General features: G+C 40.9%; 1 protein-coding gene across 4 annotated transcripts in view; it reads right to left on the bottom strand.

The window, feature by feature from the left end:
- Window positions 1-2,194: 2,194 nt before the first annotated feature.
- Window positions 2,195-14,243, bottom strand: part of ASB4 (ankyrin repeat and SOCS box containing 4) — a 60,334-nt gene continuing 48,285 nt past the window's right edge. Inside the window, exons 4-6 of one of the 4 annotated variants that reach the window (XR_008956322.1) lie at window positions 6,635-6,748; window positions 2,485-2,676; window positions 2,195-2,404 (exon numbers count right to left, since the gene is read on the bottom strand). Coding sequence is in view for 3 of the 4 variants with exons in the window: in XM_026506092.4 (XP_026361877.1) it covers window positions 4,982-5,170; window positions 6,635-6,748 (303 nt within the window). In the remaining variant the exon portion in view is untranslated. Of the gene's footprint in view, window positions 5,171-6,634; window positions 6,749-10,013; window positions 12,931-14,243 lie in introns of those variants that run through there. The other 3 variants (XM_044386658.3, XM_026506092.4, XM_044386663.3) reach the window with 3 other exon arrangements.

Here is a 14,243-nt window from a genome sequence, read left to right as displayed (position 1 = left end):
AAGCAATTGTTTCTTGAAAGATAGTTTTTCATATTTCATGTAGTGCTTTGCCTTGGTGAGAGGTAGGACCAAAAATATAAAGAAGGCAATTTATCACTAAAAATAAGTTTTGAAAACCACTTCTAACAACCATTTTACAGCAGGCTGACAGAAAACTCGCTCAGTTAGATAGTACCTAATTTAAAAAAATACTGTATACTTTTTATTATTCTTAGTAAAAACAAACAAACAAAAAAAACATGGTGCCACTGATAGTGAATCTTGGAGTGAATTGGCATCAACATCCCCTTCCTCCTTCCACTTACTTCACAGAACCACACATTTAGTGAATAAATTCTTGAAAGTGAAAGAATAATTTGATGAAATTCTTCAACCCTCCCTGTCCAATCAGTCCGACAGGCAATAACCCCACCTCCAGGAATCTCGTTGCCAGTCTACATTCCTTCTGCTACAAAGTTAGAGGGAAGATGAAAACTCTGTTCACGTGCTAGATATTTTAAATGACTCCTCAGCCTTCATGAAATAGTAAAAGGGTCATTGCATCCTTGATAAACCCAGTTGCAAAAGGGCAAATTTCCCTAAAGTAATTAATTTGCTTCTTTGCTAATCATCCAAATCCATGTTATTTCAACCTTCATCTTCGACCTCAAAAAAGCCCAAGAAGGTCAGAGACCTGCTTTGTCTTGTTTCCCCTATTGATTCCAGGCCCGAGCAAAGCGCCTAGCTCATAGTAAGAGTTCAATGAGTATTTGCCAATGGGAGCAAAAATCTACCATGTATCACCTTTGGCTATAACTCTACGAATACACCATCCTGGTAGAGACCTCTCCCTAAATAATAATAATTATGAAAATAACAAGGACGATGATAATAAGAAAATGCTTACTGTTCTATGTGATTTAATGTATAAGCAATTTAACCCTCTGATGGGGTTTTAGGACATGCAACCCCAAAGTATGGTATCTTGGCATATTGCATACTATAAGCTGAAGGAGTTTGGGAAAACAGCAGAAGCAAGAAGGTCACTCTGATTTCCCTACATCTTTCCACCTGAAACAGGTCATAAAACTCTCCTGTGGGAGGTGTCCTCCCTGTACCTGGAGGAAAGAGGCATTTTTCTCTCTTAAGAAAAAGGAATACCAGAGAAGAATCTAACAAACAGGACTTGCTAAGTCTCCCCTCATATTCCTTAAGGATCCATCATGTTTTTTACACAACTGCCTACTCTTACTCAAACTTACCATAAAAATACTCAGTTCTGTTTCTTCAGATCCTCATTTCCATATGAAGTTCCCCATCATGCAGAACTTGTATGTTTTTTCCTATAACCTTTCTCAGTTTAATTTTCAGACCCAACCTGGGATCCTAAGAGAGTCGAGGAAAACTTTTTCCTCCTCGACACCTCAAGACAATCATGTAAAACTTTCATGATATACTGTTATTATTCCCATTTTATAAATGAGGAAACTGAATCATGGAGTAAGTGCATCTTTTTCCCTAGATAACGGATCAGATAAGGTTGGAAGTCAGAAATTGAATCCAGGTAGATGGGTACCAGAGCCAGAACTCTTAACATCTAACTGTAATGCATCTGTTTATACTCCTCAGGAGAATGACAGTGACTTTCTTCCAGACACCAGCCATGGTGTCTATGTTTCAAAGAAAATGAGTGAATAATTTGGATTGTTTTTTTAAAGTTTTGGAAGCGTGCCGGTTTAAAACTTCTTGAGTTCCTCACAAACAATCGGATGAGTAACAAAAACATAAGGCTCAGCTGTTCTTTCCAACATTGATAACCCACTGCAAATGGTTTGTTACTGTTCTTATCTGTACAATCAGTTTTCGACTGCTGTGTTTTTTATTAGAAGCCACTGGGTTCAGGATGGAAGGACAAAGTGGCAATGTAACAACCATGTGATTAATAAATAAAACACAAGTGTGTCTAGATCCTGAGAAGGAGAGAAAGCTGGATAGGTGGTCTTCCCTCATCTTAAAGATCTTTCCTCACGTGTAACTTACAAAAGAGAAGAGGTTTGTTTCTCAGGCCACTAAATGACTATTTACAGAAAGTTCCAAAAGCAGCCTGAGGACATCATTTCCTCTGTTGCTGTTGCCTGGGGTTGTGTGAATGGGGAGAATGAAGGGGAATGAAAGGACCAGGAGGACAAAGATGGAGACAGGTGGGAGAGAATGATTGTGGTAGCATTTTTTTTATTAGTAGTAAAACACTCTTTTTTCTGGGGCGCCTGGTTGGCTCAGTTGGTTGAGCATCTGACTCTTGATTTCGGCTCGGGTCATAATCTCAGGGTGGTGAGGTCAAGCCCCACCAGTGGACTCCAAGGTCAGCAGGGAGTCTGCTTCTCTCTCTCTCCCTCCCCTGCTCACACGTGCTCACTTGCTCTCTCTAAAACAAATAAATACATCTTAAAAACAAACAAAAACTCTTGTTCCTATAGCAACAGCTTGCCTTTTATTTGTATTTACCCTTTACTTTCTTTTGAAGATATTATTCATTTACAGGAACATTTCCTCATTCTCTTTTTCTTTCTTGATGTTGAAGACGGCAATGAAATATGTAGAGCTCTTCCGAGATCTCTTGCTATAGTCAATTGGGAAAAAGTCTTATCGGTAGATAAACAGCTCTCAAAGATGAAAGGAAACAGCTTTATTTAAGTCCTTTAAATAAAAGTTCAAAGATAAAGAGAAATAACTTTAAATGTATGAGTAAACAATTCAAAATAAATAGGCACGTATTATGCGCTAATTAACATAAAATGTTTAAGCACGAGCAAGCAGATTGAGAAACATTTCCTAATGCAAGGAACACCCTCTCCCTTTGTCCTCAGCGTTTTATTGACAAAGACACCGCATCACAAATTTTTCCGCCAGAATATTCCCGAAGGTGAGGGCAACATGCGCCCCCACCCAGCATTCTGGGATGTGTTCCAACACCACTTGCTGCAAACAATTTTTTGAAGGATCACTGTTTTTATAGGAATAGTTTATACAAATTCAGCATCCTATTCCACAATACAGATCTTGTTTTAGTACAAATTAGTTATCTCAAAATATCGGAGGAAGACTGAAGAAAATCAGAAATATTATTGTAACTACCCATGATTTTTCCTACAGGCCACAGGGCATATGAGAATCCCAGTGTAGAAGCACAGTCTAGGTGGTGGGCTGGTGGAATACTTGACATCATTTCTACTCAAAACTCAAGCATCTAAAATTAAATAAGATGAAGAAGGGACACCTGGGTGGCTCAGTAGGTTAAGCGTCTGCCTTCGGCTCAGGTCATGATCTCAGGGTCCTGGGATCGATCCCAGCAACCGGCTCTCTGTTCAGCAGGGAGCCTGCTTCTCCCTCTCCCTCTAAGCTCTCATTCTCTCAAAAAAAAAAAAAAAAAGAAAGAAAGAAAGAAAGAAGAAAGAAAGAAAGAAGGAGAGAAAGAAAAAAAAGAAAAGAAAAGAAAAGAAAAGAAAAGAAAAAAAGAAAAGAAAAGGTGAGGAACCACACAAATAAACCTGCTTACAACTGGCAAATGGATTGGTCTGTGCCTAATTACTTCTGTTCTAACTTCTAAAAAAAAAAAGCAATGTTAAGAGGCAATGAGCTTACCTAAAAGTGATTAGCAAGAACAAAAAAGCAAAGCGAAGTTGGCCTCATAAACCCTGAGGTCCAGAGGTTAATCATCTACATTTCACTTTCTGCAACCCACTAACTAACAAGCCTGATTGACACACTTATCTTTCCACCAGTTTCTCAAACTTTTACCATTTCCAAAAAGTCTATTTGCTCTTTCAGTAGCCAGCCATCGCTAGCAAAGTGTTCCTTACCTTCCAGCTAAAAGGCTCTGAAATGTCAGTCTATTACACAATGAGACCAAGTCATCAACTGAAGTTCTTTCCTTCACACACTTCCTTGTACACATCTTACTAAACTTTCTTGTCGCATACATGGGAGCCATTGAGTGTGCAATATTTTTTCCCAAAGAGGATTCTAAACAGGAACTCAAACTAAAGTAAAAGAGTTTCTAGATGTTCAGAGAAACTGAAAGTGAATACATTTACACTAACAGCCCCGGGACCTCCCTCTATGTCACACAATCCGTTCACTCTTTTATATTCATGCTTAAAAGGAAAATCACACTTCAGGGCAGAAACATGACTTCGAAGCACAAGCACTAAAACTGAGTCTGCACCTGTACCGTTGCCCCTGATATCTGACATGGCAGTTTCCTGCCTGTATGTCCGGATCCTCTGCTAAATGGTGAGATTCTGGAGAGCAGGAGTCCTCGCTTTAGACCCTCATCACATCTCCAGTCTCTGGCTCAATGGGCATATGTTGGAAATGTCCATTTTTTTTGACTATTAAGTGGACTGGTCTTTGTTTTTCGTTTCTACTTTAACTCAGAGATCTCCTTGTTTTGAATAGGCTCAAATGCTCTCTTCCCCAAAAGTACGTTAAAGAGCTGAGAGGGGGGATAGGAGTTTGCAAAACTAGTGACAATAATCCTTGCTAAGCAGAAATGGTGGTGGGAAGGGCTGGAAGCCACTGGGATTAAGAGGCCAATCACAAAGCCTATGATTTTGCCAACTGAACAGTAATGTAAACCTATTACTGATAAGGGAGAGAATGAGGTTGGTTGTAAGAAAAACTGGGTCCCATTTCAAATGAGATGATATATGAAAATTTTACAAAAATATATCAGGCACCAAGTAAAAACACTATACACATTAGTTATTACCACTGTCAGTATCTTCTGGATACATTCTTGTCTTTGAGAATTCCTTAACTTTACTTCTTGTTTATTTCCCCTCACTGTGATACGCTAGGATTAATGACATAGAGTTTGTCAAGTGTTTTGAAATCCCTGAAGTGTTATAATCAACCCAAGTACCATTTTATTTATGCAAACTGTGTCTACCTGGTGAGTCCACTTAAATATCTAGGATTGGGAACTTCTGTCTCATAAGGCTTAATAAATGATTCCCTCTGGCTCTAAAAGCAAGTACTTTTTCAATGACAATGGGAGGGAAAGCAAAGGAATTGCTCGGTGACATCTGTTGTGCAACGTTTTTCGAATGGCACATCTCGATAAATGCATGAGAGTCCTTGGAGAGTTACTGCACACCGTGAAGAGAGAGTGGTAGAAATCCCAGTATCTCTGCAAAGGGAGGCAAGACAGGTTGGAGTCAGAAAAGCCCCAGAGTTTCCATCAGTAGAAATCAACAATGATGTATTTGGTCCCTACTTTATACACAATGGAAACTTTCTAGGGTCTCTGACAATGAGAAAAATTAAACATAAAATTGAGATGGGGGCTGAGGCAGTGATACGTGAGGAGAAAAGGGAGACGAGAGGACATAACACACCACAATTCAGAAACCCAGGAAATGAGATAACATATACTCATGTGAACTGCCTGGACCAGCGCATATCCAAGCAGCAATTCAAAATTAATCTAAATACTACTGTATATCCTTTATGTGTCTTATGTGGCCCATACATTCAGATATTTGTTCTGTTAATGACGTTAACTAAAAGTTATAAGTCACTTTTTAAGGGCGAGATAGTTCAAAAGGAGCAGAGTACGATCGCACTGAAGCCATCGGCCTCTGAGCCCAATGAGCTTTGCACTCTGTGCCTGGTACTTCTCCACACGCTGGAGACAGACTGTGACTGCCGAAACCAAGAACGGGAGGCTCAGTGGGGGCGCTTGTTCACCAAGGCAGCGAAGTCCGTTTGCAGAGTGAGAACTCAGCTCTGTCGATGGCTTTCTGCATGACTCATTAAGGATTTTTAATACACTTAAAGTCTTCAAGATAACTAAAAGTGAATGAAATAGAGGTGCCTGGGTGGCACAGTTGGTTAAGTGTCTAATTCTTGGTTTCGGCTCAGGTTGTGATCTCAGGGTCGTGAGATCGAGCCCCTTGTGGGGCTTGGGCTCAGTGTGACATCTGCTTGACGTTCCCTCTCCCTCTGTCCCTCCCTCTCATTCTCCTCTCTCTCCCTGTCTCTCTAAAATAAATAAATACAACTAAAAAAAAAAAAAAATGAAATAATCTACATGAATGACTAGTCTTCTGGTAAAAATATTATATAAGCAATCTCAAATATTACTATTATTATTATTATTATTATTATTATTATTATTAAATCATCGAAATTATTGAGGAGAAAGTAAAACTGTCACCTTTACACAAATGTTCAACTTGCCCTGAAATGGAGAAATCCTCTAGACATTCCCAAACACTACATACTTGGTACATCTATTTATTCTCACACTTGCATTTTTTTTAAAGATTTTACTTATTTATTGAGAGAGAGAGAGAACATGCACACAGAGGGAAGGGGAGCAGCAGACTCCCTGCTAAGCAGGGGGCCCAATGCAGGGCTCCATGCAGGGCTCCATCCCAGGACCCTGGGATCATGCCTGAGCCAAAGGCAGAACCATAACTGACTGGGCCACAGGCGCCCCTCTCACACCTGCATTTTATAACCATTTGTCTCATTGCATTTAAGTAGGTCTTAAAAGTGCTCTCAAGACCAGTTTTTTAATTAGAATTTTCTGTACTTCTATTGAACTATTTTACAGTGAAAAACCACAGAAAGTGAATGGATTCTTTACCTCCAGGTCATCATCGGGGATAGCTCTTTTCCACTTTACGTTCCACTTGATGTGTTCGTAGGCATTGACTACAACTTCAATTGCTTTGGGACAAGAATGGCAAGCCTGTATTACCTGTAGAGGAAGTATACACTTTTATTTGTTCAATGCACATCTATGATTCATTCATTCTCACAGAGACATCAAGAACATATGGACCCCTTAGGCTCCTTGGAGCCCGGAAATGCTTTTGCAAAGCCTCATGCTTTTGAGTTTTCAAACACACTGCCAGTCCCAAGGTCCATGGGAAGATTAATAAAATCACACTAACTTTCTTCAACATTCAGGAACAAGTGAAAAAGAGGTCCTAACAAAGAAGGTGGGAGCCTGATGAAAGGCACATCCTGCCCTTACAACCCTCACCCCTACCCACTGGAACACCTCCAGCCTCTTTTTGCCAAACTGACCCATCTCCGGAAGTCCTTTGAGTGTGGCCTGTTTTCATTTCAAAGGAACCCAGCTGGTTCTGCAAGGTGCCGCACAACTGGTCCACACAGAACCTGCAGCCAAAGTACTCTTGACACCGAATTTGCTCAACTTTCTTTCCTTTGTCAACAGACAAGCAACCCCAGCCACAGACTTTCAGCTTCAAATTTTCTCATCATGAGTTATCCATGGGTTCCATTTTTCCCTTGGAACTCCAGAAAACATATCAAGCTCTCTGTGGAGTCCTCTTCAAGACCCCTCACTGGACGGGAGATGAGGAGAAAGCCCCACATTGCTGCCATTGGAAGGGAGACATGCCTTTGCCCTGAGACAACTTTCTCTGAAGACAAGTTCTTCTTGACTTCCCAGTCCCTGTCAACCTCAGCCTACTGTCGTGGAGCAAAGGGTCACAACACTGGTTTTCCCACCTCCTTTACAAGGTCGTCACAAGTGATCCAGCATTGCAGGTTTCAATGTGGGCTGTTAAGAACCTACTGTCTCAAAGCCCCAGGCAAAACTGAGACAGAAAGATTATCAATGTAATGCCCAGTTCAGTGTGTGTGTGTCTGTGCCTCTGTGTGTGTGTGTGTGTGTGTGTGTGTGTGTGGTGTCACCTGAATGGAGGGCCCAAAGAGCTGATATTAAGAGCATGTTAGGATGGAGCCAGCTGACGGTCCACCTGCAACGCCAGTCTGAAGAGCTTGGGACTGGCTTCACAGGCAATAGGACTCTATCACATTTTCTTAACAAGAGAGGGTTATATTCAATCAATTCATCCCATTAGGACGCCTTTATTGAGCACTGTGTTTAGCACCACGACAGTAATTCTGAGAGGTTTATGACCTGTTTTTTGTCTTCAAGGAGTTTACAACCCAGTTGAAGAGAAAAGACATACATATTTCAAAGAGCGAGCAGTGTAGGTCAGTAAATAATAAGAGACTGGCTTAAAGATCATCACGTGTCCCTTGAGCATCATGAGCAAAAGCACAAAGGAGAAAACAAGGATATCAAGGGCAGAGAGCCGTGAGGAGGCTGAATGGGAGTGCACCAAACGGCTTCTCAGCGCGCGTCACTGTCAGTCATGAGAATGAAGGGTAGCTGAAGCTCTCTGAGAAAGACTAAGGTGGGCTTAATGACTAATCAGCTATGGGGAGTAAAGAAGGCAACGAGAACAAGGACATATGAGGGGTGCACTGATGGAAAGGAGGAAACTGGAAGGGCATCCTAATTTGGGGGTGTCAGAGCATTGGCAGGAGGAGATGTCACATGTAATGTCTTAATGTCAGCAAAAAATGTGCACGGTAACGTTCCACTGAGAAGGCCAAGATGGAGGTGAAGACTTGGGCCCCATTAAAGAACGTGCTGGCTAACACCACACAGCTCAATATTATACTCTGAACGGGAACAAATGGAAATGGTAGACGCCCATGATCCAAAGCCTGAGGTATCCTAACAGGCAGGAGAGAGGAAGAAGCAAAAAAGTTATAGCTCATTTTTTGAGTACTTATTTTGTATCAGGGACAATGGTAAATCTTTGCACATTTGCCTTACTCAATCTTCAAACAGATTAGTTCTATACTTATACCCATTTTACAGATGTAAAATCTAAAATGGAGAAAATTTAAACCCAAGTTTATTTAGCTAGTAAATGACAGAGCTGGGATTCAAATTCAGGCCTGTATGACTCCAAAAGTCAAAAGGAAATCAGGCCTATCAGAGTCAAAGACATCAAGTAAGGAGAACATTGGAAGCCGGGTTATCACCAGAGCCATGAAGATGAGGGAGAGGAAGATAGATTAGATACCGCCAGACCTATGAGAAGGCCAGGGTACCAGGAGTTGGGTGGACTCGAACAGGGAAGGCTCAGACTATGGGGGACAGACAGCAGATGGATGCACACTTGTAACTAGGGCTGACCCATCCTCAACTTTAAGACCTTGGCATCACAGCGTACAGGGTTTGCTATAAATAAATGACTTCCCCTCCTGAGTTTAGAACCTATTAAAAAAGGAGACAAAGATGATAATCAGAGATCAGAATGTCATTTTTATTACTAATAAAACTGATTATATATAATATGTTGAACTATGGGACCACATCAAGCTTCTTGACACTCCACCCCAAGATTAAATTTGCATCCCCAAACTATGGGCCTCTGCCTGATGTAAAGAGCTTGTTCCTGGACGCCAATACACAGAAGAACGAAGAATTCAGGTTTTCTTTAGGCCCACAGTTAAGCAAGCAAGTTCAGCCTTCCGCCCAACTCATCAGTAGGTTAAATGGAATAAGATTGGGGTCAGAGGTTGGTAGGGGTTTTATTTTAGCAGAACTTCTCCTACAAACACAGGAGACAAAGGAGATGGCAGCTCTCCTCTAATAGAACACAGCAAAACCCAACTGCAATGGCCCAGACCCAATGGGAATCAGGAACAACAAAATATGGTGAGATGAAACAGGGTCATCAGGGTGGGGATATCAGGGAAGAAAGATTTGTAAGAATCTATCGGAGCATAATTTCAAATCAGGAGGCCTGGCCTCAATAAAGGACTGTGTCAGCCCCAGCAAACAGGCCAATCAGAGGGTCTCAAGAAGTAATAACAGAGTTTTATTGAAATAAAGGTTTGAGTCAGTGGCATACAAAAAAATGTTCAATAATGAGCTTTCTAGAAAAAAAAACTGTGAGTATATTTATATGTATATAAATGTGATAAAAATTTTTACTAATATAAAGAATGTGCAGCCCACAGCGTATGAATAATAAAATATCTAGTACTCTTTATTTCCTATTTTGTATAGTTAATTGGTTCTCACAGAATGCTTCCACTGATTTTTGTATCAATTTTGTATGGACATTGGATTACATTCATAGCCAAAATCTATGTCTGCAATTGAAGAATACAAGTTGTTACATGAATGTTGGTTGATATTTTTATTACATGAAAGAATAATTATTTCACAAATGTGAAACAGTAAAGACCTATATTGGAACTTCACTCATTAGTCAATGACATGAGTTACTTTTTTGTTAAAATATATAATAGTTTTTGAGCACTGGGATCATAGTTCCACACTTTTTGTGCTATTCACAATGTCAGAGCTGCAGACACTACATACTTTGAAGTTTAATATGTATTAGTAACATTCTTTCCATTAATTTCTTAGGTTTAGACCCTAGCAAAGCAACAAATCAAAGTCTGATGCATTTGCTGATTTCTGTGGTGTAAATGCTCCCACCTTAGCCTATTCGTAGCTACCAACCTGAGGTCGCCGAATGCATGGCTGGGAAGAGATGTGCAGTAACAGATCATTACACAATGTTTCCACCACACAGGTATGACGGACCCATGTAACATCAAGGACATAGGTATGTAGAGTAAAATAATTTAAGAAATACAAAAAAAATAATTAGAAAATAATGTGTTTTAAATACCTATTACCTTTGTTTTAGTATACTCTATTTGTTGTACATTGACTTAATTTTTAGTAATGGCTGCACTTAACAACCAGCTCGTACCATTCCTGATCATTTCTCAGCTCTTGTGAGCCACTGTGAGTCCATTTCGAGCAGTCATCTGCTTTCCGTTGTCCCATAGTTAAGCACAGGCATAAGCCATCACAGGCGAACTGTATGTATTGAAGCTCTAATCAGTGATGGTGGCCGGGTCCAAATGAGCACAGCATGAATGCTTGCGTGACGCAAAGGAACCATTCACACGCATATGCTGGGCACAGCGCACAGAGCTGAGCTGCTGACCGTGGCTTTTTCAGCCATGCCTAACCACATCAAGAGCAATCCTATATCATCAACCCATAAGAGGCTGGGGAGGTAGGTGGGAGCCAGAGACCCATTGCTAAAGGACCTCTGAAGAGTCCTCATTTTCGTGTCTACAGAAAAGTGTAGACAGAAGGACTTCCATCTCGGTAGTTGGCTGTTAGGGCGGGAATTTTTGAGCACTTTGGTCTTAGAAAATTAAGGCAACTGGGGCTGCTCTTTCCGCTAGAGTTGGGATAAGAATGACAGATACGGAGCTCCAGGTGAAAGAGACAAAATCTGAGGTTGACTAATTTGTACACTAGCTATAAACTACTCTAATAGTATCATAGAACGTTAGCGCTACAAAACACCCTACAGATTATTCAACACCCCCTAATTCAGAGACAAGGTAATTGAAAACCAGAGAGGCACACAGTAAGAGGAAGCATGAGGACTTAACCTCATGTCTTCTTAATCAGAGTTTAGTGCTCTTTCAAATATATTCTGATTACTTTATTTTAATTCTTAGATAATGGCCAGTGAAATTAGTAGTTTAAGGGCATAAGTCTCATTGCACAGATAATTTGAAACAAGAAACACTCTTTATCATAATTATTTGAGGCTGAGTTTTGTTGAAATCTCAAAAGAATCTCTTTCGAATGTAAAGCTGTTTCTGGTAATATAAACATAGCAACCATCGGGAACTCCATCCACATCCTTGTCTAAAGACCTCCAGATAAATCCTTTCTGAAAGGATGATCTGTGACGAGAAGTACATGGGTAATCAGTTGATAACCCAAAATAGAGATTTACATTTAAGAGTCGCTAATACAGAGATGATAGCTGAAATTAATCCAAGGCTTGAATCGAAAGTATACTCATAATGGAATTATAAAACCAAAAAGTATGGAGAAATCAGAAAGCATGTAATGGGGCTCTGCATATGGCTTAAGAGGCCACTCAGAAAACTGGCCTCTGTTCTACACGAATATCCTAGCCACTCACTCTTCATGGAAGCTGCACCGGTTATATGTGAGGACAAGACGGCCACCTACCTAACACAGGTAATTCGTCTCCAGATATTCCTTACTTTCCCCTTCCTGCCAACATCTTGATCACAGAAGAGATGTAGCTAAAAGTTACTCTCTTCTTGCAACACATTACCTACTTCCCGACTAGGGTTTCCAGATTTAACAAATAGTAATAGTAATATAGACTGCCAGATTAAATTTGAGTTTCAGCTAGACAATACAGAATTTTTAGTGTAACCGTGTCCCAAATATTGCATGGGACATATTTATATTAAAAAGTACTTCTTATATATCTAAACTTCAGATTTAACTGAGCATTGTGTTTTTTATTCTGCAACATTATTCTCAATCCCCGTTCAGATATAGTTCAAACTAAGTTATGGATATAAGAACATTATCCATTCATATTTCAGGAGCTTCCGTCACACATCTGGTGCCTCCATTCGCACCTGGCATACTCCCATATATCACAGGGAGATAACTGGTTACCTTTCATTTGGCTGGAAAAAAAAAATTAAGTAATTCTTAACTTGTAGTCTTTAGATGCACAAAGTCCAAGCTCCCAGGGCTGGCATTAGGTTTTGCTGACACTGACCACTATGTTTTCTGCTGACAGAAGATGGTTCTCACAGCAGGAAAGGCTTCGTTAGGAGCCTGACAGCCTCCCAGTTCTCTTCACCGGCATGTCAGGCTTCTTCCAGAACTGAGACAGTTATACACACCGTCTTCAGGCCTCAATAATTATTCTACTGGGCAACAATGACAAAAGAGATCCTTAAGAGTCATCACACTCCAAATCATCACTCTACCCTGCCTACCAGGAACCTTGACAGTCAAATGAGAAAGGACTCCTGTGGACTCAGGGGGAGAAGCTCCTGCTTCTTCTTTGTCCGCCTGGAAAACAGAAGATGCCCAATGAACTTCGCTTTCTGTGAGTCTCTGGTGTCTCTATTCTCTCTTCATGGAAGAACAGTCGGACAAAAATTTCTTTCTACAGTGGTGGCACCTGGAGAGACCTCTACACACTTGCCCTCCTCATCTGGCCCCTGGAAGCATAAATTAAAAAACAGATTCAAGATAAATCTCCCTGCCATCCTCCCAAACCAAGTGCCACCTCTGTAAGCCACTTCGGCTGAGAAATTCTTTTTATATCGATATATCTGTGTGCAGAAAAGTACTTAATGATCCAAGAGACTGCCTGTATTCTGGGCTTCATTTGCAGCGTTGTTCAACAGCAGAAATCATCCTTACCTCCCCCGAACCCTCACATACCTTTCCCTCCCCTAGAAAAATGTCTTTCTTGCCCTACAAGAAAACCCAATCTTGGCTCCCTGGGGTGTCACTTCCTTCTGAATTATGCCGAGAGAAAAAAAATCAAATGTCCTTTTGTACCCTGGAAAGCAATTGCAGACCCTATAATTCTTTTTTTTCCCTTATGTAATTTATACATTGGCTTTCAGTGAAATACACCCTCTACAAATTTGCTTTGTATTTGGAAGACAGCATCTTCAGCTCTGACCTTGTTCCTTGTAAATAAGGAAACTGAATTCCCCATCCACAAGAGAACAAATCACTTTATCTTCTGGATAAATGAGTCAGTCATTTACTTGTCGTAAAGATGACTTTCTCTTTGGAAAGTCGGGCTGTGGAGTAGTTGTGCTAAATCACTTTGAAGCATCTGCATAGTAAATGGAATAGTTTTTCTCTAGTTTTCCTTTGGAAGGGGGCCAGTTCCCTCACACTGTCTGTTGGGTAGCAACAAAAATGTTTATAATACCAGCCATCAACCAGTAGCCAATCCCGTCCTAAATCTCTTTAGCATATGGCCAAACCGAGGAGCTCAGAGGAGCCAAACACAGCGGAATGAGAACACGCTAACTCTGGAGAATGTCCTTGGAAGGCATCATCCGACAGCGAAGTTATAGGCTCGTGGAGCCATCGAAGTACCGCTGGGAGGACAGACTCCTGCAGTAGACGAGGCATACATTTTTGAGAGGAGGAAGATGAAAGGAAACAATTTTGTTGAGCGCCACTGCTGGGCCGGCTGATAGACACATCTTACCCACTTATTCCTGAAACACTTTGGAAAAGCTGGTATTTTTACCTTCAGTTTTTTAGATGAGGAAATTGAAATCTGAGAGCTAAGGATCTTGTTCAGGAATTGTAATGCACATAAATGGCCAAGCCAGGACTTCTCGCTAAGCCTCTGCTCCTAAGCCTCCTCACTGTTACCTCTCAGAGGACTGCTTTTGGGAAAAGCAGAGGGCCTGGGGACCTTCTTCACATTTGCAAGCCTTCTCACTGGAGAGGAGAAATTCTCTGCGAAGGCCTATTCTCCTCAATCTGGCTGTCAAAGCAG

The sequence above is a fragment of the Ursus arctos genome, unplaced genomic scaffold, assembly GCF_023065955.2.
Source record: "Ursus arctos isolate Adak ecotype North America unplaced genomic scaffold, UrsArc2.0 scaffold_3, whole genome shotgun sequence".
Taxonomy (NCBI): Eukaryota; Metazoa; Chordata; class Mammalia; order Carnivora; family Ursidae; genus Ursus; species Ursus arctos.
This window is presented reverse-complemented; position numbering and strand designations above follow the sequence as displayed.